Source organism: Perca flavescens, chromosome 11, assembly GCF_004354835.1.
Source record: "Perca flavescens isolate YP-PL-M2 chromosome 11, PFLA_1.0, whole genome shotgun sequence".
Taxonomy (NCBI): Eukaryota; Metazoa; Chordata; class Actinopteri; order Perciformes; family Percidae; genus Perca; species Perca flavescens.
This window is the reverse complement of record NC_041341.1, coordinates 30160906-30182786: the sequence shown is the minus strand read 5'-3', so window position 1 is coordinate 30182786 and position 21881 is coordinate 30160906. Positions and strand designations below refer to the sequence as shown.

Sequence of the window (21881 nt, the reverse complement as noted above, 5' to 3'; positions counted from 1 at the left end):
TTGGCTGAAATTGAGCCACCATAGCAGCCAACCATTCAGGTCCGCCCCAGAGCTGCCGCCTGCCCACCGGCACCGGCTTAACCGGTCAACTAATTACTTGGGAAACTGAAGCTATTTCATTAAAGGAATACACCACCGTTTGGTGAAATAGGGTTATTCACCATCTCCTCTATATTTATATAGGTGGGCAAACGCATTTTTGTCTCAGTGCATGCATTGTCTTAGTCCAGCAGCACCAGCGCTAGCTTAGCTTAGCGTAGTCAATGGAATCCTTTGTTGCCGTTTAGCATGTCATGAGTAAAAGTGAGCCAACAACAACAAAAAACAACCTAATTACTTCTTGTGGCCTGTGTATTCACAACGAGTACAAATAGCAATGAAGATTAAGACTAGACGATTTCCTAGGCAGATATGGATTTGGGACTGACATAAAAATGACATAACATAAATAAGCTTCACTAAACGTAATCTGAATAAAACATTACAGGCGCCCAGATAGCTCACTTGGTAGAGGGGGCACCCATATATAGAGGTTTACTCCTCAACGCAGCGGGCCGGGTTCGACTCCGACCTGCGACCCTTTGCTGCATGTCATTCCCCCTCTCTCTCCCCTTTCATGTCTTCAGCTGTCCTGTCAAAAATAAAGGCAGAAAATGCCCTAAAGAATTATCTTAAAAAACAACAACATTACAATACATTCTGGCAATGGTGGTTGTGTAACAATGATGACAACAACTCCCATAATCCAACACAACTTCACGACGTCATCAAAAGTCCTTGTTTTGATTGAGAGACCCCTATCGAAACCCTTAACGGGAGAAAATTACATATTGTACGTTTAAGGACCATGTCCTTATGGGGTATGGTTAGCATTATTGTAAATCGCCGTAGTTAAAGAAAAAATTTAATGTACCACCCGGCAAGCACGCTGACTCAAATCAAACACCTATGATGTTGCATTTTTTTCTATGCTGGGTCTGGCTAACATGCTAAAATGCTCATGGTGGGTCCTCTAGTGGTGCCTTTTGCTTTCAGGAACCTTTCCCCTCAGTGTGTGAGGCCTTTCTGCTGTTTGTGACAATACACCCTGAGGGGACTACAGAGTCTCATTCAGCTTAAAATGTTTTTACAGAATTAAAACAGACAGGTGAGTACACAAATCAAACTCATTAAACCCGCTCTCTAGATAACAACATCAAAAACATTTGTGTTGCCTAGCAACAAAGCGATGGGTGTATGTGTTGTATAAAAACCTGTGCAGTCTCTTTTTTCTTTAATATGTGCATTTGTGGGAGTTGGAGTATGGAGTTTATAAATACATCTCTGTGTTGTCGGCCTTGCTGATGTTTTATTCTGCAGTTTTTTGTGTCAAGTGTCAATTTAAAGTGACATTATTTAACTTTTCATCATAAAATAACTGCTTCAAAATCATTTTGATGCTATCCTGACTTGTAATAGGGACAATGGTGCCTCTGTCATGCCTCTGTATGCAACTTTGGTGGGTGGGTACAATCTTCTGAGAGAAGTGCTGTAACTCTCTAGCACTGGCACTGATTTTGGTGAAACTGGATCCAGTTTGCCGTGCTGTGAGCTCAGAGCACCGGGCGAGTGTTGATGTTGGTTGATGTTTGGGCAGCGGTGGCCTAAAGGTTAGAGATGCAAGCTTGTGACCGGGAGGTCGTCGGTTCATTCCCCAGACCGACAGGATAAAATCTGGGTGGGGAAAGTGAAAGAACAGTGCTTGTCCCTCCCTCATTACCACCACTGAGGTTCCCTTGAGCAAGATGCTTAACCCCAACCGCTCCAGTGGAGCTGCTCAGTGGCCAGCAGATCAGACTGTGGTTGTACTGGGCAGCTTCCAGGTATGAATGTGTAACTGTGTGAATGTGATCCGAGGCTGCCTCTCAGTAAACCTTCCCTGAATAAATAAAGGTAAAAAAACACAGGAGCTTTGGGTGTTTTGCTGTGTTTAGCTTAGGTTGTCGCTACTTTTTGATCAAAAATAATGTAATCATAACAAATGCACCTGTACAAATGTCCATATTTACGAAGTGGTGTATAAATGAATTACACTACACAACAAACTGTAGGACGCCAAATACCTATAATATCAAAAGGTGCTTTAACTTATGTGGCTTAATAATGCTTAATAAAGGGTTTTTTTTAACAATAGTGTCAATAACTGACCAACCTTTTTTCTTGTATTTGAGTACATTTTTTACACATGTAACTTTTACTTGACTACCATATTCTAGTACTCCTCTCACTTTTTATATACAGTACTGTGTGTGCAGATTACAGAGGCAAAAGTGATTTGCAGCTACAGTATGTCTGCCTGTTCAGACCACCTTTTCATCACAAACACAAGCATTAAGAGCAGTTTTCAGGATTTCTTGGCAGAGGCATAGCTTTGCTTTACCTCCCTTTGTTCTATACAAATTGGTTACCTGTCAGAAAACGCAAAGTTAATGTTAGCGTTTTGAAGAGAATTATCTACTATGGTTTCAGAATTGCTTTTCAGATAATACCAAATTCAAAGCAGGGTTTGGAAGTGTTACAAGGAATACAAAATAAATAAATAAGTGGCAATAATGCAAGTAACACTGAATGCAGTGCTTTTGCTGATGGTGTGGTATGAAAGAGGCTAGTTCAGGATAAGTTGAAAGTTGTATCTCAAAGGTTCTAAGAAGCATATTACTGCACCACACTGTATCTAGGTCAGGAGAATTTAAATTAATTCAGCAGTAAACTTTTGAGGAGATTGCAAACAATCCCTTCAGCATCTAAATCCCTATACATAAGAACAAAACTAGAATAATGGCCACATATGGATGCACTACTCTCCACAAACTCTATCTATCTATCTATCTATCTATCTATCTAAAACTAATAATAATCAATAACACCCAAATCTTAGATTGAGGCTGCTTTGTTTTAGTGTCTATACTGGCCTGCAGAGTAGAGCAAGGGGCAATGTAACTTGTCAACACTGAACAGGTGATGGCCATTAAAAACTGAGATGACTGCCTGTCAAGTTTCTCTCCACACTGTTTCTGGATGTGGTGGTGGTGTTATTGATGGCTGTGTGGAGAGCTTTCCATAGTAGCAGGCATAGGTATGGACAGCTACGACAGGTTTTCCCACATGGATTTCACCTCATTACTCAGTAAGGCCTTTCTCTTAATTGGAGTTCCAGACACTGCCTGTTCCAGTGACACGAGTCACATACTCCTTTTTTCATGTGTTGGTTCTTGACTGCTTTGGCAGATCCACCAATATTTTTTTTTTACAGATTTTTAATGTGCGGCTAGAGGTCACTATGAGTGCATGTAAATTATGAGATGAACAAATAACTGCAATAATTATCAAATTTTAGTGGAACATTAAAATGTCATAAATAGGCTCATTATAGAGACAAAAATGTTGATTGAACTGATCGCACATCAATTGCTTTTGTCCTCAGAGCCATCTGGTGGAGTTTAAATCAAAAGAAATATTAAAAAAAGTATACCTCTGTTATTCATTTCCACAAACCACATACCACTGCTTTTCCTGTGAACCAGACAAATCTGTGAGCTCAAGTTTTATTTGCTCTGGCAGATGCGTCTGGTCCCCTTCTGCTTTTGACAGATTTCCAGTGGCCTGAGACGTGCCCGGGCCAAGCAAAACCGTGTAATATGGAGCGTGTTTGAGGCATTTTCGAAAAACAACCAAGGTGGCTTCAGCTTTTTGTGGAAGCCGTTATCACTTCAGTATTGAACAAACTGGATGGTATATTTTCACTAAAAGAAGTAAAACAACTGCACTGTGCAGAGTCCCGCCTTAATTTGTTGTCAAGGCAACAACATTTATATACCACATTTTATACAATGTGTGTGACAACAATTATTAGAGAGAGAGAAGCACTAAAAACCCAAGAGCTGAATCCTGAAAACAGTCCCCTGTCAGCTGATGGTGAAGCTAACAAACCAGGCTCCCATCAGCACTGGTTCAAAACAACACAACAGAACAAAACAGATTATGAATCATTCAAAAGATCAATATTTAGAACATTGGAAAAGCCAAACAAAAACACAAAGTAGACTAAATTGTTATTTGACTCTTAAAGGGGTGATAGAATGCAAAACCGATTTTACCCTGTCATAGTTGAATAACGACGTTCGGTGGGTAAATAGGACATACATAGAAGCTCAAAATCCCACTGACACCCCTTTACTATGAAAATCTCATATTTTGAATCTGCCGCTGAAAACGGGCAAATCTCAACAAAGCTGGAAGTTGACGTCAACCTCCCAAGATCTGTAACTTTGTCATGCCCATGGGTGTATTAAGAGAACAGTCACACCCCAACATTTACATAGGCTACACAACTGACCTGAGATCAGGTAGTCTCCTGAATCTAGGTCACGCAGATCTCCGCTATTCCATTACAAAATTCACTTCTGAAACTTTTTTATGCGAGAAATCTACAATGTGAAGCTCAAATATGGGCCGTTTCACAAAAATGGATGGCTAATTGCAAATTTTGTCCGACTGTGTGTCGGAGCCATCAATATTTGAGATTTAAGTATTACATTGTGTTATGTAATTGTTTTTTAATGTAGTATGTTTATCCCTTGTGTTGACTTCGGATCAAATTGACCCATTTTCAATTTTTGTTTTATATCAGAAAATATGGGACGTAGAAATAAGCGCTAAACATGTGTAGAAGAAAAATTTTACAATTAAAAATTTTGGAAAAAGCAAAAACAAACTGTGAAAAAAAGGCGTCAAAAACAAGAGGTTGTCATGATCCTGGGCTCAGTTTCCTGTTTTATTTTGTAGGATCACTTCTCATGGGTCATGTCTTGTCTTACTTTTTGCCTTGTGTGTTTTCCCGCTTTTGTGATTGCCTGCCCCACCCTGATGTGTTTCACCTGTTCATCAGCCCTCACCTGTCTTTCGTTACAACCCTGATTGCAATGTGTATTTAGTCTGTGTGCTCCCTTTGTCTGATGTCAGTTGGTCGTCCCTCCCAGTGTAGGTTCTTCCTAGTGGATTTGCTTTTTTGTGAGTGTTTTCCAATGTATTGGATTTTGCTTTGGGTCTTTCTGTTTGCCAGATTGCTATTACCTGCCTGCCTCTGGACACTCTCTGCTGTAAGCCATTTTTCCTTAATGCATGTCCATGATCATCCTGCTACCTTTTTATCTTACAGTCTGCATTTCCAAACCTGCTATTCCTAAGTCCATGACTGATGTAGGGAGATGGACGGACGGAAGCTAGCTAGCTAGCTAGCCAGCCAGCCTGCCTGAGAGAACCGGTAGGTCTGAAGCTTCCTTTTAAAGACCTGCTGTGATTTGCTGGTATTACTATGGTATGATCTGTACACTGGTCGCTTGGCAGGACGTCACATGTTCATAAGGCCACTTAGAAATTGAAAATGAGTTGAGAGGCTCCAGACTAATTTGCATTTCCCATTTGGTCAGGGTAAGCATTGCTGTGTTGGTATTCTCAAATGCCTATATACAGAACACAGATAATACTTTTTTTTTTTTTTTTTTTTTTTTTTTTTTTTTTTTTTTTTTAACACCCAGTTTCATGAAGTAGATAATTTATGTGTAGTGGTAAATGTAGTGTGTTGTGCATCATCCTGCCTCTGTTTGTTTAAAATTATGAGACTGGATTCTTTAATAAAGTATGCATACAATATAGAGGCGACTGGGGGGGGGAACTGAAACAGCATTTTTGTTCTGTTTGTGCATCTGGTAAATCTTGATTGCTATGTGGCGTTTTTGGCTTCCCTTATATGAACGCCATTTGCAACACCTGCAGGGTAACTTGAGCAGGTAAATGAAAGCCCCATTTAGCAGGCTTGAAAGACTACGGTTATTGTAACCTTCAAGTGCAAACGCGTTGCCATTCTTGTGATGGATTCTCGCCACAGCACTGGGAGGAACTAAATCACCTATTGGTGTTAGACACGATGTAACGAGGGAGCGTGATCATTCACGTGGAACACATGCCTCTGTGCATAGCTGATGTGAGAAAGTGGCTTGTACGGGTCATCTGTCTTCCACCACAGGGATACACAAGCAATTCACTGGTCTAACCAGTGAATTGCTTGTAACCTTGCCTATAGGCTACAGAGTATTTGTCCTGGGTGCATTACTCAAGACCGTACGGAACATGAAAGCATTTAATTTAGGAGACCTTTCATATATTTGCAGAGGTGTCAATTCCAGGTCCAGAAAGTAAAAGTCCTGCCATGTGTTTATTCCACCAATGAACTCAGCCAGCTGATTTCACTAATTAGTAGTGAAATCAGCTGGCTGAGTTCATTGCAGGGTCAAATTTGCTGTCTCAACATTCCAAGCAAAAGTTGGGATTTATAAAGAATTTCCATGTGTTAAAAAAAAAAAAAAAAGTGCCCAGTTTTCCACACCCTTTTGACCACGTGTGTGTGTGATCGTGCGTAATGCTCACAAGGTTTTGTAGACTATGTTTTAGGGAACATCCCCATTTTCCAAATCTTAACGATCCAGTTCTTTCCAAGCCGACCCAGAACCGGTCGCGGCGAGGGGCTGCCAGCAACGAGGACAGGCAGGGGATCCTCCCACACCGCTCAGCGGATGCCAAAGGAGACTTTTAGCGTAGTGTTTGTGTTTTTTTTTTTTTTTTTTTTTTTTTTTTTTTAATATTAATTGAATTTCCTTGTTTTCTCACAAACTAATCATTGTAAATGTGATCTCGCAGGGGTAAATGGCAAATATGAACCATAAATTTATGTAGGTCATTGGTAATACAGCTAAATCTGGCAAGTATTAAGGCTGTGTAATAAAAATATGAACATCACACAAGGGTTAAGTCTTCCAAACAGGATTTTGTTTCAATGTTCTACCTCCGTTAGGAGCACATCGATCTCGCAATCACTGAATCATTTTTTTTTTCGTTTCATGATTGGAATCAAGGGCTTCTTTACAAGGCTGCTATATTCATTGATTGGATAACATGGACCTTATTAGGACAACATATTTGTCTTTTCTCCCTACACCTGAAATATTGCTCTATTGCAGCAGACGCCACCCTATTTATGTGACCCACAGTAATGTGTGACACAAACCCACTGATGTCCAGTATAAATGCTACGTGCTCTAATAGGAATAATACAACTTGATATGTTCCAAATAGAGGGCAGAGAGTCGGTGGTAACATTTTAAATAACTGCTCTGTAAACAGCTAAGCAAGGTGACCTTTATTCTAATCATTCAAGCAGAGAGGGGAAAGATTCAAGTGGGGTACATAGTTTTAACTCTTAACCACAAGTTATTTTGAAAGTATTCACACAAACCACTTAGATCAGCATCCTGTTTTTATCCTCCCTTTAGTGTGCGAGTTGTCTGACTTCTAAGCAGAGATAACGGACCAAAGCCTCTAATTACTGTGGAGGACGTTTATCCAGGGTTAGCAAAATCTTTATTTAGACACTAAACAGTCAAATGCTATTTGTTCATATCTACTAAAGGAACATGATTTTTCACCTGAGAACAAAAAAAAAAAAAAAAAAAAAAAAAAGAAGGGAACGGAAATTTACACAAAAAGCTGCCGCAACTGATTTATCAACATCGACTGCCGGAGAGGAAGCTGTCAGAAATGTAATGTATTAGGGAAAGCCAGGCCTACAATCTCTAATATGGGACACACAGAGCGAGAGACGGGTTTAAAAAAAAAAAGAGATGATCATAAATGTTTGTCTTCAGTAATATTTCAGACAACAAAAACTATACAGTAAAGAATATTGCAACACATTTAAAATTAGAAGGTGCTGTCTGTGTCTGTTTCCCTCAGTGGCCTCTTAATTGTGATTTATTCCTTCTTGTTGCCAGTAAAACTGTACAAGTCACTGCCTTCCTGGTCAGTGACAGGTAGAAACCTCTCCCACCGCTCACACTTATTAGTTCAGGAAGCCTTTGGTGTATCCTCTTAGAGCGCAAAGAGAAATCAGCGTTTGTAATTAAGACGGACCTCTACTTAATTTGTCAAAGTTGATCTCCATTGACGGTTTGCAAATTCAAAGAACTAATATGTAAAAGGTAGCCCTAATAAAGGACTACCTTTTTAGTGTCAGTTATCTTTTGCGCAGAGAATCGAGCAAATGTAATTTGATAATGCAAAACAATTAACATGTTTAATTATATCCCTTACAACAGTTAAGGCTTGTAATTTGACTTAAATATTTATTTACATTTTAGCTGCCAAAGCTCCGCTGCGCTTTATCGGTCTCTGCTCACTCAGTGTGAGAGGGGGAGGGGCCAGCGGCTAGAGCAGCAAAAGCCAATGTGTGCTTCTTTTACCACCGATATCTTTTGCGTTTCTTATCCAAACAACGTCAAACTTGAAACTGCACTTAATCTTGCCCATAGCAAGACACCTATAAAGGTTGAAATCCATCGGACTAACGGTTCGAGAGATATGTGGTTAAACATATGCTCAAAGCATTTTAAATAGTTTTGTGTTGCAGTTGGTAACATTCCAAAATCTTAATTTTGACTTAAAGATTTTCATTTTCACTATAATATGTTCCAAATATCGATTTATCCAGTTCATTAACTACTAATAATCAGTATCCGTATCAGCCTTGAAAACCAGGATCGGTCAATCCCTACTTATTATACTGAATTTGTGGTATAATCAATTGCCCCACAATCAGTTTTTATTTTCACATACCCTTTAAGATTTTCCACAATGTGGAGACAGATATTGAAGCAACAGTTTGACTGACACGTTGGAGCAGTTGGACTTGTCATTGGGTCATGTACTCCTTGATATTCCAGCCAAGAAGCAGTCAATTGTTTAGTTTTTTTTTTCTTTTAGAGATTAATGAAATTCAACCGATGCCTGATTAGTTTGCCAACAAGGTGCTATCAAGTTTGCTGGACAGAATGGCCCTCATTTATCAACCTAACGTAGAAACCAGCGCAGATATGAGTGCAGAAATCATCTTACGACAGGCTTCACGTGGGATTCATGAAAAGTTCGTATCGCACCAATCAGAGCGTAAGAATGGTCGTACATTGATAAATGCAGCGGCTGGAAACGATCGTAATTTAAATATCACGCCCCAATATATTCTCGGTTTTGAGGCCTCGCCCCTACAATTTACGACATGGCGAGACGTAATACTGCTGAGAAGCGGAACTTTTCAGAGGTGTAGATTGAAACCCTGATATCTCTGGTTCATTTGCACTAACGTGTGTACTATTTGTCAGCCTGAAAACTGTTATTAAAGGCTGTAGAAAGAATGCGGAATGGAAAGGGATCACTGATGCGGTTAACAGTGTTACTGTAGTAAATTGGACTCCAGCTGAAGTTTAGCCTATTTAATTTATACATCCTTGACACATTTTTCTATAGTCCTAATAGTAATATACAGGCTTCTATTGCAATCTATTAGGCCTTCATGTAGGTGTATCTATAATGAAATAAACACACGGTAGCGGAGTTTATGCAGTGTCTTTTATTTTACTTGTTTTTTTTTTCATGAGTCGGAACGAGGCAACAGCTGAGGGAGAGCGCGTGTCCTCCGCCTCCCCCCCCCCGCCCACCCCCGTGCTGGACCCTGTCAGCAGAGGGGCTGGAAAAACAAGCCAAAATAACTTGGTCAATGGCAGAAATAAATCATTCACTTGAAAGAGCAACAAAAACCTGAAGAATAAATAAAAATGTTGTGCATCGTCATGTTTCCTGTATTGAATATCATTGCCGAACCTAACACTATAGGCTACCTTTTAAAAGTGAGGAATAATATCCTGTCTCCTTGGTATATCCCCCAGTTGGGGCTGTGCTGGACACTGCTCTCTGGGCATCTAGTCATCTACGAGTAAAAAACGGTCAACTACCATTCGAATGGATCGAAGAATAGCCATAATGGCAAAGGCTCAACCAATGATCAGCTCCAGGAACATCAAAGAAGACTTAAAGTTACCTGTGAGTACTGTTACAATCAGAAGAAAGCTATGTGACGCAAAGCTATCAGCTAGAAGCCCCTGTAAAGTCCCATTGCTGGAAAAAAGACATGTACTGAATAGGTTGAAATTTGCCAAAGGACACATTGACTGGCCAAAGGAGAATCCTGTGGACTGATGAGAGCAAAATTGTTCTTTTTGGATCTAGGGGACGCAGACAGTTTGTCCAACACATCCCATGCCCTGACTTCAAGCCACAGTACCATGAAGACCGTAAAGCATGGGGGTGCAAAAATCATGTTATGGGGATGTTTCTCATACTGTCGCGTTTGGCCTATTTATCGCATAACATGGATCAGTTTCAATAAATCAAAATACTTGAGGTCATGTTGCCTGAGGGCCTGTTCACATTGTACGCGCAAACGGCAGCGCTGCACTATGAAACCCATTATTGTAAATGGCTTGCGCGCACAAGAACTGGTCTGCCGCTGAGCAAAGCGCAGCGCAAGCGGCATTTTGCGGCTGGCCGCGCTTGCGCGTGCCGCGGTCAAAGTTCAACATGGTTCAACTTTGACCGCGGCACGTGCAAGAACGGCCGCGGTGCGCTGGGGTGTGCATTCAGGTGTCCGAAAAAAAACAGAAAAGTAAACCCTGAATACACGTGGATCCACAAACGGAACGTGGACGAGAGGTAGATTTTGGCCGTCAGCGATCTCCCAGAGCTGTACGACACAAGTGCGAGGTCGTACAGAGACCTTGGATGCAAAACTATGCTGTGGTGCATATTTCCACCATAATAGGCATGCCAGATGTGTAGCTTATTGTAGCTTCCTAATCATACATTCAATCATAATCATTCAGGTTGGTTTTAGCTATGTAAAAAAAAAAAAAACATGGACATGTCTCGACTGAAATACAATCATAACTATGTTACATTTCTCAGATACTTTGCATTTGTTAAATAATAATTTGCATTTGCACAACAGCGAGTGCATTTCTTAATACAATTGGTGTAAACTGCACCGCATAGTGACTGACCTGCAAAAGAGTGTATTTTGATTGAAATATTTTGTTTACATGTCCGAAGCAAGTATTTATACCAATGACCCAATCAAACTGACAAGTCCTTACGCCATTGTTTGCACCAAGATAGTCAATCTGCTTTGTGTTGTCCATATTTAACCGTTCACTCTGTAAGTATAGTGTAATGAACAATGCACATGAAAGGGAGCACTATTCTATATGTGACACATTATTGTCATCTCTGATCTGAGAAATGTGCCAAAGCAACTGAGAAGAAGTGTACTGTTGTCAGCTGCGAAAACCAAATACCAAGTTGATATACAGCTCCATACAGGTATTTATAGGATATATTCGTCTTTGTATTTTTATATGAAGTAAATTGTTTGGACTGATTCACACAAGTCATGTTCGTTTTCATTGAAGTTCACATATAGGTAGTTAGGTATACGGCCATTACACAGAATAACTACCCATTTCCAAGTGCGAAAGCTCCAGTTTTGGAGGAATTAATTGCACATATGCATTAAACAAAGTGTTTTCCAGAGTATGAATAAATGATGATGAATGTATGAATTCAGGCTCATAGCTTAGCTTTATTATACCCAACTGCAATAACTGCAGACATCTTACTTACGTATGTAAACATGCAATGACACATAGTGTTGACATGCAACATTTTATTTAGAAATGAAAACCCATTCATAACCCATCCGCGAAATCGTAGGCCCAACTCTCGTCAGCAGACTGTCTACTCCCTGTTGAGCCAAAATGACCCCTGGAACCGGTCACAGTGAAAGCGGAGCTCCTGCAGCCGGAATTCCCCCAACTGCTCTCTGGACCTGAGGGTCTCCTGCACCCGCACCTTTCTTGCTGCGGGTGCCTTCCTCCGTCTTCTGCTCACAACTGGGCAAGTGCCAAGGTTGTCTTTTGGTTCAAAGACAGAAACATCTTCGCCACCAAATCACTATTGTGTATCCTACATATACTGCTCGTCTGATGTAAACACCGGACGCAAGCGTGACGCGCATCCAACTATTGGCGCATGTATGACGTAAATTTGCGCTGCGCCCGGCGGCAAGCACAACCCATATAGTTGGGAAAAGGACAACCTAGCGGCAAGCGCAGCGCATGCTGCGTACAATGTGAACGGGCCCTTATGCTGAAAAGGAAATGCCTTTTGAAATGGGTCTTTCAACAAGACAATGACCCAAAACACACCAGAAAGCGAGCAAAGTCTTGGTTCCAAATGAACAAGATTGATGTTATGGAGTGGCCGGCCCAATCCCCAGACCTCAATCCCACAGGTGACATCAAAAAAATGCTGTTTCTGAGGCAAAACTCAGTAATGCAGAGGAATTGTGCATTGTAGTTCAATCGTCCTGGGCTGGAATACCTGTTCACAGGTGCCAGAAGTTGGTCGACTCTATGCAACACAGATGTGAAGCAGTTCTCAGAAATAATGGTTATTGCAACTAAATATTAGTGCAGTGATTCAAAGTAAAGCAAACCCTTGAGACATTTTTCAGTTCATACAGTAAATGTTTGTTTGTAAAGAAAAATGCAAATACTGCTATTTTAACAGACTAATATTCCTTTTTCTTCACTTTCTGTAAAGGTACACAAACTTCATAAATTTTGGTCATGTTTTGATTTGGAATTGAATGTGCAGCGTTTCCAATGCATTGATATTATGAAATGTAAAAGCTATTCTAAGGATTTTTAGCATTATTCACTTTTTTAAACACACTGCTATTATTTTGAACACAACTGTACGTCCTAGGTATGAAAATGGGTATTATAGTTTGCTGCAATACAGTTGGAAAAGGTTCTGGTTTTAACCAGTTTGAATAAATATTTAAAAGATTTATTTAATTTTTTTCAATGACTACTGCAATGGTCTCAACAATACTACAAATTTGTGTTAAAGCCTATAGATAAAATTGTATAAATATTTCAACTTAGAAAATGTCATAATTGTTTAGTTAGTATAGTGTGGCAAATGGCTCTAAATGATTTCTAGAAAACCTCATCAGCAGCCATTGCTAGGATGGAGACTTCAGCAGGTTTTGCCTTTTGTAATTGGGAACAAAACACTGCACTTGAACAATTTACCTATCTTAAGTCAGTCTGAAGTGCATCTTATAAATGTATTGGTCAGGTTTCTTAAGAATACGCCATCAGTTTAGCATGCAGCAGAACCAAAAATACTGTCTTTTATTCCATACATTCTTTGTCAAAACCTGGCCACCTACATTACCCACAATGCAACTCTACCAGTTTGGTCAGAGATTGGGGTGTGCTATGCTAGTAGTAGTTAATGTAGCCTCGCGCCACTTGCCTCAAGCAGAGACGAGGAGCGGGCTAGAGGTCTGGTAAGCTCACTTTTGTTTTTTCTCACTACCCCAGATTGTTTTTCATTTTCAAACTTTTCTTCAGTTGTGAGTGTTAAACTAATGCTTACCACCTTCACACAGCTTCCTCTAGAGACCCAAAAGGGCTTTATACAACTTTATTCTCATATGCAGTAGTACCCCCAAACACCTGTAAATAGACTTTTGATTTGTAACATCAAAAAGAGCTTCCCTTTAAGTTGGCGATGGTGTGCTTTACTTCTATTTTTATCAACCGTCTTGTCTTTCACTAGTTATCAAAAACAGATATTTTCCAACATGTTTGCTCATCTTATGTGTTTTATAATTCAATCAGGAAGGTTCTATGCCCCAACCTGACGTGCCAGATAGTTTGAACACAGAACTATCGGAGAAGCCATCATCCATGTTTGGAAAAGGGCAGGCACATTTAAAAAATAAATAAATAAATACAAAAAAATACCTGTCAGGTGGATGAACTATCTGTATTTCAAGTCTGCCATTGTTGTTTTTAACAAACCACTGCAGCCGACATACACCTAAACCACGGCAGTAGCGGTAATTACTTAAAGCCTGAAAAAATAGATTTTCGTGTGATATGTGATTCTTGTGATGCTGCAGAAAACCAGCTGCCTGCAAGGTAATATATGCTCATCCAAGCTGTGACAATGCATCTATTAGAAAACTCCCATTGAACCCTGAACTCCTGAAACTTACTTATTCCACTTCACTATTGTATTCCTGTTTGGCTTATTGCTTCATTTGGCAGAACTAGGCTCATCAGTGTGGCTACTTTCCCATCCAGCAATACCCACAAATCCCCAGATATCCGTTTAAGCTCACTGATGATATTTTAAAAGGGACAGTTGAGTGGAAAAACAAGAGTAGTGTATTGACACACCAAAGGTCAGGGGATGTAACTTCAGGAAGATTAATCAAGCAGGAAAAAGGAAACTATGGTAGCAGAGAGGACAACAGGCATTGAAATGAGCACATGCTTTGATATGCACATTGTGTCTGGTCATTAGAACAGGTTACAGACAACAGAAAATCCTTCAATTATCTAGACATGCGTATCCTTTAGAGGGTCGCAGGGGGCTGGAGCCGATCCAAGCTGACATTGGTTGTGAGGCGGGGTACACCGTGGACCAGACGCCAATCAATCAGTGTTGACACAAAATTCACTCTGAATTAAATATGAGCCATTTAGAGTGGCTAATTAACCTAAGCTGCATGTCTTTGGACTGTGGGAGGAAACAGCCCAACCAGACAAAACCCACGCTGGTAAGGGAGAGCATGCAAACTCACAGATAAAAGCCCAATCGGAAACACAAATCTGAGTTATAAATAAGAGAAATAATGCATAAAAGTAGCCAAAATAATGCATAAAAGTAGCCAAAATAGAGTGGTTCAAAACAGATGATAAATGATTTTTTATTTTAATTTTTTTACTCCAACTGTGGGGAAATCCTGTAATATTTGATTTTTCCATGTCCTTCATGATATTGTCCGCTGAGGATTAAATGTCAGCGTTGTGCCCCCGGCTTTAATGTCTTCATTTGCATTGTTGGAGACCTTACCCTCTGCATCATTGATTGGACCAGACAGAAAATCCTCCTTAAAGGACAACATCTGGTGACTTGGCTTCCTAACATCAGAGCTCTGGAAACATGCCTAAAATTTTCCTATTGGAATGTTGAAGACAAGTATTGATGGTTTGAGCAAACTATATTTTAATTTCTTTAAGCATGTTAACACCGTGGCCAATTTTAACTTTCTCCCTCCTATTTTTAATAGTTTAGGGGATATAATTGAATGCTAACTATGGCCCATCGGCTCAACTGTCACTGAAAGCCTGAGAGATAATGTTGGCTGTTTTCGCTCACATAGTGTGTGTGTGGCCCTTCCACTGACTGAGAGAAACCAGTTTGAAGGGTTGCAGAACTGGTCCCTGATGTCTTTATCTTAACACTAATTCAATGCGCCCTTCACGTACTACATCTTTTCTTCCTGCGGGCTGTTTGTTATTCTGCTCATGTAGGACTCTCTGCATCTGCTTCTGCTTCTCTTTTCCTGAAGCCTGGTCTGACCCCCAACTTCCAATCTGTCCCTCTTGTCTCTGCCTTCCTTGTCTCAAGGTCTCATTTCCGAGCCAAGGTGGAAGTCATAAAGCCATTACCATTCCAATGAGCAATGCCTTCATTTGATAATTGCAAACAATTGTTGTGGGTTCTTGAGGGACTTTTGTTCAATTTATATTGTACTTATTTTTTTTTTACGTAATAGTGCTGTATGGAAGCAAAGAGCAGCTATAATTGGAATTTCATAAGAAATTCTAATTTGTGAATCTAAAAAAACCCTTAAAAGTAAGTAGTATCAGTTGAGCTTTATTCAGTAGGAGTTACATTTCACAATTAGGATTTAAGTTGCTTGGCGTGGCCTCTCTGTACTTCCACAGTGGTGGCTCATTCTCACTGTTCTCCTTTCTTCGAGGCAGAATAAGAACTCTGACAATACTACACAGCAAAATCAAAAGTGTTGTATTTTCAGTGTTAGGGTTGAGTGTAAAAATAGTTATTTCAACTCAGGTTTAGTGTTAATCAACTACAAGAGAGTTATTCTTCAAAAAGAGTTGGTGTTAATACAGGGAGTCAAATGTCATATTCTGCAAACAACTCTACAATGTTGATTTTACAATACAGCTAGTGTTAGCCGTTACTCCCAGAAGTCTGCATGTGATCTTTTGAAAGAGGCGGGAGACGAACGTTAGTTAATAGCCAGACAGACAGACTATTTTCTGTGGACTGGACATGTAAGCACATCACTCCAAGTGTGACTAGGAAGATTTGTGTGTAAGTATGTCCAAGCAAATGTCTATACATTACATTTTTATACCCAGTAGTGTGGATTTCTACAGGTAATGTTAACGTTGGCAAAGGTTTACTATCCTTGTTGGTTAGCTAAAATTAGCTAGCTATCCAGCTCACCATGGTTAGCTAACAGAATAGCATAAAAGAATGTTTAGCTAGCCAAATACTCTGTAGCCAAGTAGGATGAATAGTGATATTTTTCTCATTAAGAAATTAGAATAATCAACAGACCCAGTCCCGTCATGGCTAAAATTACCAAAGCTAACATTAAATCACAAAATAAGTGCAATGCTGTAATTTTTAGATTTAGTTTGCAACTCCACGCTGTATTACAGTGGGTTAATGTGGGTAACGTAGTAACTAGCTAGCTAAGTCTAATGTGATATCGTGACTAGCGTTATATTATGAACCTTGATTGCTGTATTGGTGGAGCACAGACTTTTATTTTGAAGGAGGCTGCTTAGCTAGCTAGCTATGTTAACTATTCTCTTTTTGTTTTTACTGCTATTTCGCCCACATGTGTTTATTAAATTGTTTAAACAAGCATATTGGCTTTCATATTAAGGTTAGACCCTTTTTAAATTAAGGGAAATGTCTGGGGGTTATCGCAAAAGTATCGAGAGCATTTTATTTTGACCGCACTGTTCCGTAAACTTTACTTTCTCTTTGTGTTGGGACTTTTTGCGGTAAGCCACGTTTCTACTCTGCTCTTTCGTTTTTTTTTGGTTGAAATGTAAAGTTCAGTTATTTAAAACACCCGGAAAGTTAGTGTTTTAACATTTTTACATCATCTACTTGCAATTTATGTTACTTTCATGAATAAATCTGCGTTTTAGTAAAGACGTGCGTCGAAGTCTGTGAGCAGTGCTGCCATGTGGCTAACGTTAGGTAGGCCTAAGCTAGAATGTACAGTCAAGAATGTTTGCTAGCATTTGTGTCGATATCACGCGTGACCAGACAAATACAAATGTAAGAGGCCGAAGGAGTAGAGTCATTGAGAAATGCTAAATGTCAAATGTCTGCACAATGGAGATATGAAGAGATTTGCACACTTGCTGTTCTGGCTGACACTAAAACGTTAAATAGACGGTCTCGACTGTGCCACTCAGGCTCTTTTAAGTTAAAGGAATACGCCACCGTTTTTTGAAATTGGGTTATTCACCGTCTCCTCTATATTTATATAGGGTCACTTTTACTAAGGATTCCATTCATTACGCTAAGCTAGCACATTCCACACATAACACATTCCACACAGACAATCTCCTCAAGGGTAGGGCCATGCATTCACCAGGTCATATTCTCTGGACATTTTTTTTTTTTTAGTATGAAAGGGCCTTAAGTGACTTAAAATATTAGATGTCACATAAGCATGAAGCAAATTAATTTGATTTAGTCAGACACTGTTGGGGCCAGGTGGTATAGTAAAGGCAAGGGAAAAACAAAACATGACTTTAAAAAAAGTTGTAGACTTTTCATGAGTGTATGTTTTCTTTGTAGGACAAAATGTGGGTCAAGGTGAGATTTGGTTCAAGTCAGAAATATGTGAAGGTGGCAGAGACCGAAGGCGTCTCTGAAGACTACAATACATTTATTCAGAAAGGTTGGTACTACTTTTTTATTACACGGTTGTATCTGTTTGGAGTGAACTAATTATTTGCTTGAATGTCAGTTCATGTTATAATGTGATTTTTAATATTAATTTAACATTTATATAAAGTATTCTGCACACTGCTCAGAAATTATAATAAGTGTCAATTTATTATAAAACCGTTTTTTCTAAATCTGATATTCTCTCAGTAATGGGAAAGTTAGGTCTTCCTGTACAGACGGAGTTGCACTTGACAGATAAATCAGGGACAGAGGTGGATGCAGATGTGTTTGAGGAACTTTTACAAGCAGGGGACCTTACCATCAATGTGTCGACAGACAGGTCTACAGGTAAGACTTAGCTCTGTTAGGGGAAAAATGAGGATCATGAACTGTATGTACTGTTTTACTGATGAGCATTGTAGAGATGTGAAGGTTTAACCAATTTGTGTATTTCTTTTAACTGTCTTGCAGTTGTGCTTCAACAAGATCTAGCAGAAATTTCTTTTGAGTCGAATGTGTCGGACACCTTATCCTCTGTGCCATCTGATGCAACAATAATTCTTGAGAAAGATAAGGGAATGAAAAGGACCAAGCCAATCGGAAATCAGCAGAAGCGGTATATAGCTAATAAAATGTTTTTTAAATGTATGACATTAGTTAATAAAACTGAAACGCAAAGATATTGTGCAGACGAGCTGTGGTCTTGTTGCAGTAAAGGTTAACATGATAACTTATTGTCTGATTTTTATTTTTAGATGGTGAGAGATATTTTTCAGTCCAAGCCAGGTGGAGAAAAAGTGTTGCATGAATATGACAAAACGAAGACACTGACGGATGGTACACGGCGACATATGATAAACCTACTGGTGGCTGACATGATTGAAGTTCATGGGTAAGCATTTTATGTTCACTGCTGCCCATCTGAAATCAACAAATATTTTTTCATAGAATAAGATGTGCACTTGTTAAAGAACCCTGTTCCATTATTAAAAGCTATTTAATTATTGTGGTCTCCTATTGCTCATTAAAAATGGGCTTATGCTAACAAACTTGTGGCAGAATAATTAAACAAAACTTGGTACCGGAGCAAAAAAGTAATCTCTGGAGCAAAACTATTGAAGCAATTAAGTTATACAAATTAATTCGCCAATGGGATCACATCCCTGGAAAAAAAAAAACGGGCGAATGTATGATCAGTGTGGAAGAAGCAAAGGGAATTGTAAACAAAAAGACTAATAGTTATCATGATAACACAAATCATTTGTTTGCATTAATGAAGTTTACTTTAGAGATGACTTAGTCTTTTTTTTTTTTTTTTTTATTCTTAATAATAAAAATTCTTATTTTAGTTTGACATTTAAGATGCTTTGATTATTTGACACAAAAGGTAATTTCTATACTTGTTTACAATTTCAAATCTTAAAAAAGAATGTTTTTCTACTTTTAAAGGAGGATCCCACCAACCTATGTGTGAACAAAATACGCTCTTGGCATCATCACCCTATTTCCTTACCTCAGTGATCCTTACTCAAAAAATGGATATGTAAGTTTGAAAATGAATGGCTTATACAACAATGTATGCAGGGAGGTTATTCAGAATTGTACTTGTATTGACCCATCAGTTATGTTTAGTTTTATTCTTTCTTTAATTTTACAGGAGCACTTCTATGATGCTGACAGTGGATCTGGTTATTTGGCCTGGAGGATAAAGAGAGTCCAGCGCACCACTGCAGTTCAGTCCCGGAGATGTTCAACCACCACTACCTATAAAGATGGTCCGAAGAGCAAGAGGGATTTTCTCCTAACTGACCAGCAACTGTTTGGCGAGGAATGCCGCCAGGCAATCTCTATATTGAAGTATACAACCGATGAATCTGTTGTCAAAGAGAAAATGAGGGCAACATTTCAATACCGTCAGACACTAGTTCAAGACCAGCGAAACTCCTCAACAGTCCTGGATGTTTTCCCACGTTTTCTCGATACACCCGGCTTGGTAAGAAATGCATATGGTTTAGGCCTAATTTATTTATTTTTAAAGTGAACAATGTGTATTTAAGATTTACACTTTCAGTTAAACATCAACTGAAAATGTATGGATGGTTGCAAGGACTTAAGGAGTTTCTTTTGTAGATTGACCAAGACTTTACCATGATGTTTGGAGAGGAGGTTTCTGCCAGATTCTTGGCAAAATGGCTCACTTACTTCAAACCCAGGATCCTGGCAGACTGCAAGAATTCTAATGAGTATGTTGAAGACCTCTTGTCTGGGCATCAATCCTCAGATGAGTCTGGTAAGCATTGCTCATTATCCTTTTTAAAACATTCATTTACTTGTCTGATTTCGAAACTTGTATGTAGCATAATGTGGATATATTTAATTTCACATATAAGTCTTTCTTACAATCTTCTACTTTGTTCTGCTTTCCCCCTAGGCTGGGACAGTGACCTGTCAAGCATCCTACTGCTGGTTCACCTACTTCCCCCTACTGCAAAAGGACCCAAGAAGAGTCCTAAAATTAGCTCACATCAAGCAGTCAAATATGTGAGATATTTGAGGGTATGCAATGTTTTAATATGCTTTTTAATTTAGTTCTTTTCACAATGCCACTTTTTGTGAAGAGGCGCATACGTTTTAGTAATGTAATGGGCCATTAAAATGGTTCCTCATGGTTCTTTTTTTTTTTTTTTTTTCCAGATTGGCGCCAGTGTTGAGATCTTCCTTGAGAGTTTGGAACCAGGACAGCCCATCCTCCTGTGTGTCGGTGAACAGAAGAACAACCTCCAAAGATTCTACATCATTGTTGACCATAAGGCCATCCCTTGCAAGGCTCAGACATCCCTGGCAGCTTTCGATGAACTCTTCAAGGCCCACTTTGTCTTCAGTGTTCACTACCAAGAATCCCTTAACAGCTTCTACACATTCATCCAAACCACTGTGTTCAACATTGATGTGGGAAGTACCAAGGAAAGTCCCCGTGTGAAGGAGCTCAGAGCAAGACTGCTGAACACAAGTATCTGAGGTGACACACATCCTTGGATGCAAATATGTTGATTTGTTTTCTCTGCAAGTTACACCACAGAAGTTCTTCGTTGCTTTGTCAGCATTTGAGATTTTACCATGGTTTATATCCAGGAAAGACATTACGTTTGAAATGTGGACAGCCGGGATGTTCTTCATTATTTTGCACTTATTCAGGGTTCAAGAAACCCCTTATTCGTTTGCACCGGGACACTGTTTCAACAAATACTGTTTACAATATGGACACTCAAATAATAGATGAGCCTTCAACTTCTAATGCAGTCTGTACAGACATTCCAGTAACCAACAAGGTCTCTGTTGACAAGCATCATTTGGTAAACATGTGTGGTTCTGTTGTAGCACAGTTGCAATCATCAGGTGTTGCTGAGAGCACTATCCAAGCAATGGTAGGGTCAATGGAAGAACTTGTAAATGATATTCACAGTCAAGCGAGTGATGCGGTTCTCAACTGTACTTCAGAGATTCAAGGAACAGACTTTGAAAAAAAGCTAGACAGTTGTTTTGAACAACTACAAAATCCTCTCTCAGTCTTAAATACAGGAGCCAAACGACAGACGTTCTTCAAGGAAAAGTGGGAAATAGTTGAACCTGTTGAGTATGTTCTTGGGGTGAGATTCAATGTACGTAGAGATCGAACAACAGGAGTTTACAATCAGATCCCTGTAACTGATACGTTTGTGTATGTACCCATCTTAGGAACCCTGAAGTCTATGTTCAAAAATAGTTAAATATGTGAAAGTTTTCTGCAGGCCAAACAAGAGGAAGAAGGTATTTTTAAAGATGTAAGTGATGGTTCATACTTCAAAAAAAATGAATTGTTTTGCCAGCAAAAACATGCTTTACAGATTCAACTGTATTATGATGATTTCGAGACCGCAAATCCCTTAGGATCGAAGAAGAGATACACAAACTTGGTTGTATTTACTTTATATTGCGGAACCTGCCGCCAAAATACAATTCTGTGTTGATGAATATTCATGTTCATTCACAAGACCTGAAAAAGTATGGATTTGATGAAATATGAAGCCTCTCGTTGATGATATTAA

At 39.3% G+C, this 21881-nt stretch overlaps 1 protein-coding gene across 2 annotated transcripts; it reads left to right on the top strand.

The window, feature by feature from the left end:
* The first annotated feature begins 4963 nt into the window (after positions 1–4963).
* LOC114564101 (uncharacterized) lies at positions 4964–21556 on the top strand. 2 transcript variants are annotated; one of them, XM_028591277.1, is made up of 11 exons: positions 4964–5049; positions 5198–5302; positions 17704–17806; positions 18004–18144; positions 18268–18412; positions 18552–18688; positions 19246–19339; positions 19454–19789; positions 19927–20086; positions 20228–20352; positions 20491–21556. In XM_028591277.1, the coding sequence occupies exons 8-11, from the start codon at positions 19688–19690 to the stop codon at positions 20812–20814; spliced, it is 711 nt and encodes a 236-aa protein (XP_028447078.1). In that variant the 5' UTR covers positions 4964–5049; positions 5198–5302; positions 17704–17806; positions 18004–18144; positions 18268–18412; positions 18552–18688; positions 19246–19339; positions 19454–19687; the 3' UTR covers positions 20815–21556. The 2 variants fall into 2 exon arrangements, 1 of the variants encoding a protein (XP_028447078.1); XR_003693723.1 differs by lacking the exon at positions 18004–18144.
* The last annotated feature ends 325 nt before the right edge of the window (positions 21557–21881 follow it).

What these genes read in the sequence shown, in the direction of transcription:
- LOC114564101 (XM_028591277.1), top strand. Translation starts at nt 19,688, where the DNA reads ATGAGGGCAACATTTCAATACCGTCAGACACTAGTTCAAGACCAGCGA. An exon ending in TTCTCGATACACCCGGCTTG is followed by an intron (nt 19,790 to 19,926) that starts GTAAGAAATGCA and finishes TTTCTTTTGTAG; the next exon opens with ATTGACCAAGACTTTACCAT. An exon ending in AATATGTGAGATATTTGAGG is followed by an intron (nt 20,353 to 20,490) that starts GTATGCAATGTT and finishes TTTTTTTTCCAG; the next exon opens with ATTGGCGCCAGTGTTGAGAT.